Raw genomic sequence first — 1,164 nt, 5'->3', positions numbered from 1 at the left:
GGACATAACTATTGATGACATGCAGCCTGCTATTTTCAAGTCATTTCTTCACTTCATCTACACGGATTCAATGCCTTCCATGGACGATCTCGAGGATGATGACAAAAGAGAAATGGTTAAGCACTTACTCGTGGCTGCGGACAAGTATGCCATGGAAAGGATGAAGATGATATGTGAAGGCATGCTATGCAAGAGTCTTGATGTGGAGAATGTGGCCACCCTATTAGCTCTAGCTGACCAGCATAATTGCAGAAATCTCAAATATGCTTGCATTGAATTTATGCTCTCTTCGAATAGAATGAATGATGTGATCGCAAGCCAAGGGTATGTACAACTCAAGAAATCTTCGCCTGATATCATTGTAGATGTGTTGGAGAGAGCAGCTAAGTCCCGCAATATGCCAACCTGGTATGAGCTATTGCTTATCCTTCCGTTCCGATTGATCTTTGGAGGCAAATCCTTATGTTGGGTTGGAGAAGGCAACTAAGTCATGCTAAATTTATAGTATAGTGCCCATCCTGGGTTAGCTTCTATCTAGTTACTTTTGCTAAATAGTGACCTTAGATGAGGTTGCCATGCCTTTGCGTTTCGAGGGATGTAAAATGTGCTTCTCCAATGTATTGGTTGACCTGTATGATATAAGTATATATATGAATCTATGGTAGCTCACTAGTTGCCTTTTTTATCTGCTTTTAATTTCTGCCTTGTGTGAGAATGATAAAACTTCTTAGCTATCATTTTTTTAGATAATCTGTTTAACCTGTATGTAAGCTTACATTTGAACTGTTAGATTTTAATTAAGACAGTTACAAATGGTTCCTTGACATGGTTATCTGACCATACAAAGATGGAATGAACAATCAGATATAGGTTCACTTTGAAAGGCATTGTACATGAACTAATTGTTTCCAGTTCATGAATTTTGATGATGGAGGGTGTTATGGAGTGATAAATTTTGAGTGGATCTTTTTTTGAATTGAAAATATTTGAGTGAATACATTGGAACAGCAACACGGATTTCGTACAAAAAAACTAGTTGCGGCAATGAACCGTCAGGGTACAAGAGAAGGTAAGTTTTCAGATTAGCCTCCAGCTACATAATTTACGGTGGGTGAACAGCAACTTAATAGTTTCAGTTACACACCCTTGTACTTCTGAATTCGG

General features: G+C 38.3%; 1 protein-coding gene across 1 annotated transcript in view; it reads left to right on the top strand.

The window, feature by feature from the left end:
- Positions 1–837, top strand: part of LOC119309015 (BTB/POZ and MATH domain-containing protein 2-like) — a 1,670-nt gene extending 833 nt beyond the window's left edge. The window contains exons 2-3 of the mRNA XM_037585136.1: positions 1–408; positions 807–837. The exon at positions 1–408 is cut by the window's left edge and continues 3 nt beyond it. Coding sequence (XP_037441033.1) covers positions 1–408; positions 807–837 — 439 coding nt within the window. The remainder of the gene's footprint in view (positions 409–806) is intronic.
- Positions 838–1,164: the final 327 nt, after the last annotated feature.

Source organism: Triticum dicoccoides, chromosome 5B (assembly GCF_002162155.2).
Source record: "Triticum dicoccoides isolate Atlit2015 ecotype Zavitan chromosome 5B, WEW_v2.0, whole genome shotgun sequence".
Taxonomy (NCBI): Eukaryota; Viridiplantae; Streptophyta; class Magnoliopsida; order Poales; family Poaceae; genus Triticum; species Triticum dicoccoides.
Note: the sequence above shows the minus strand (reverse complement) of the source record. Positions and strands in the feature narration are given on the sequence as shown.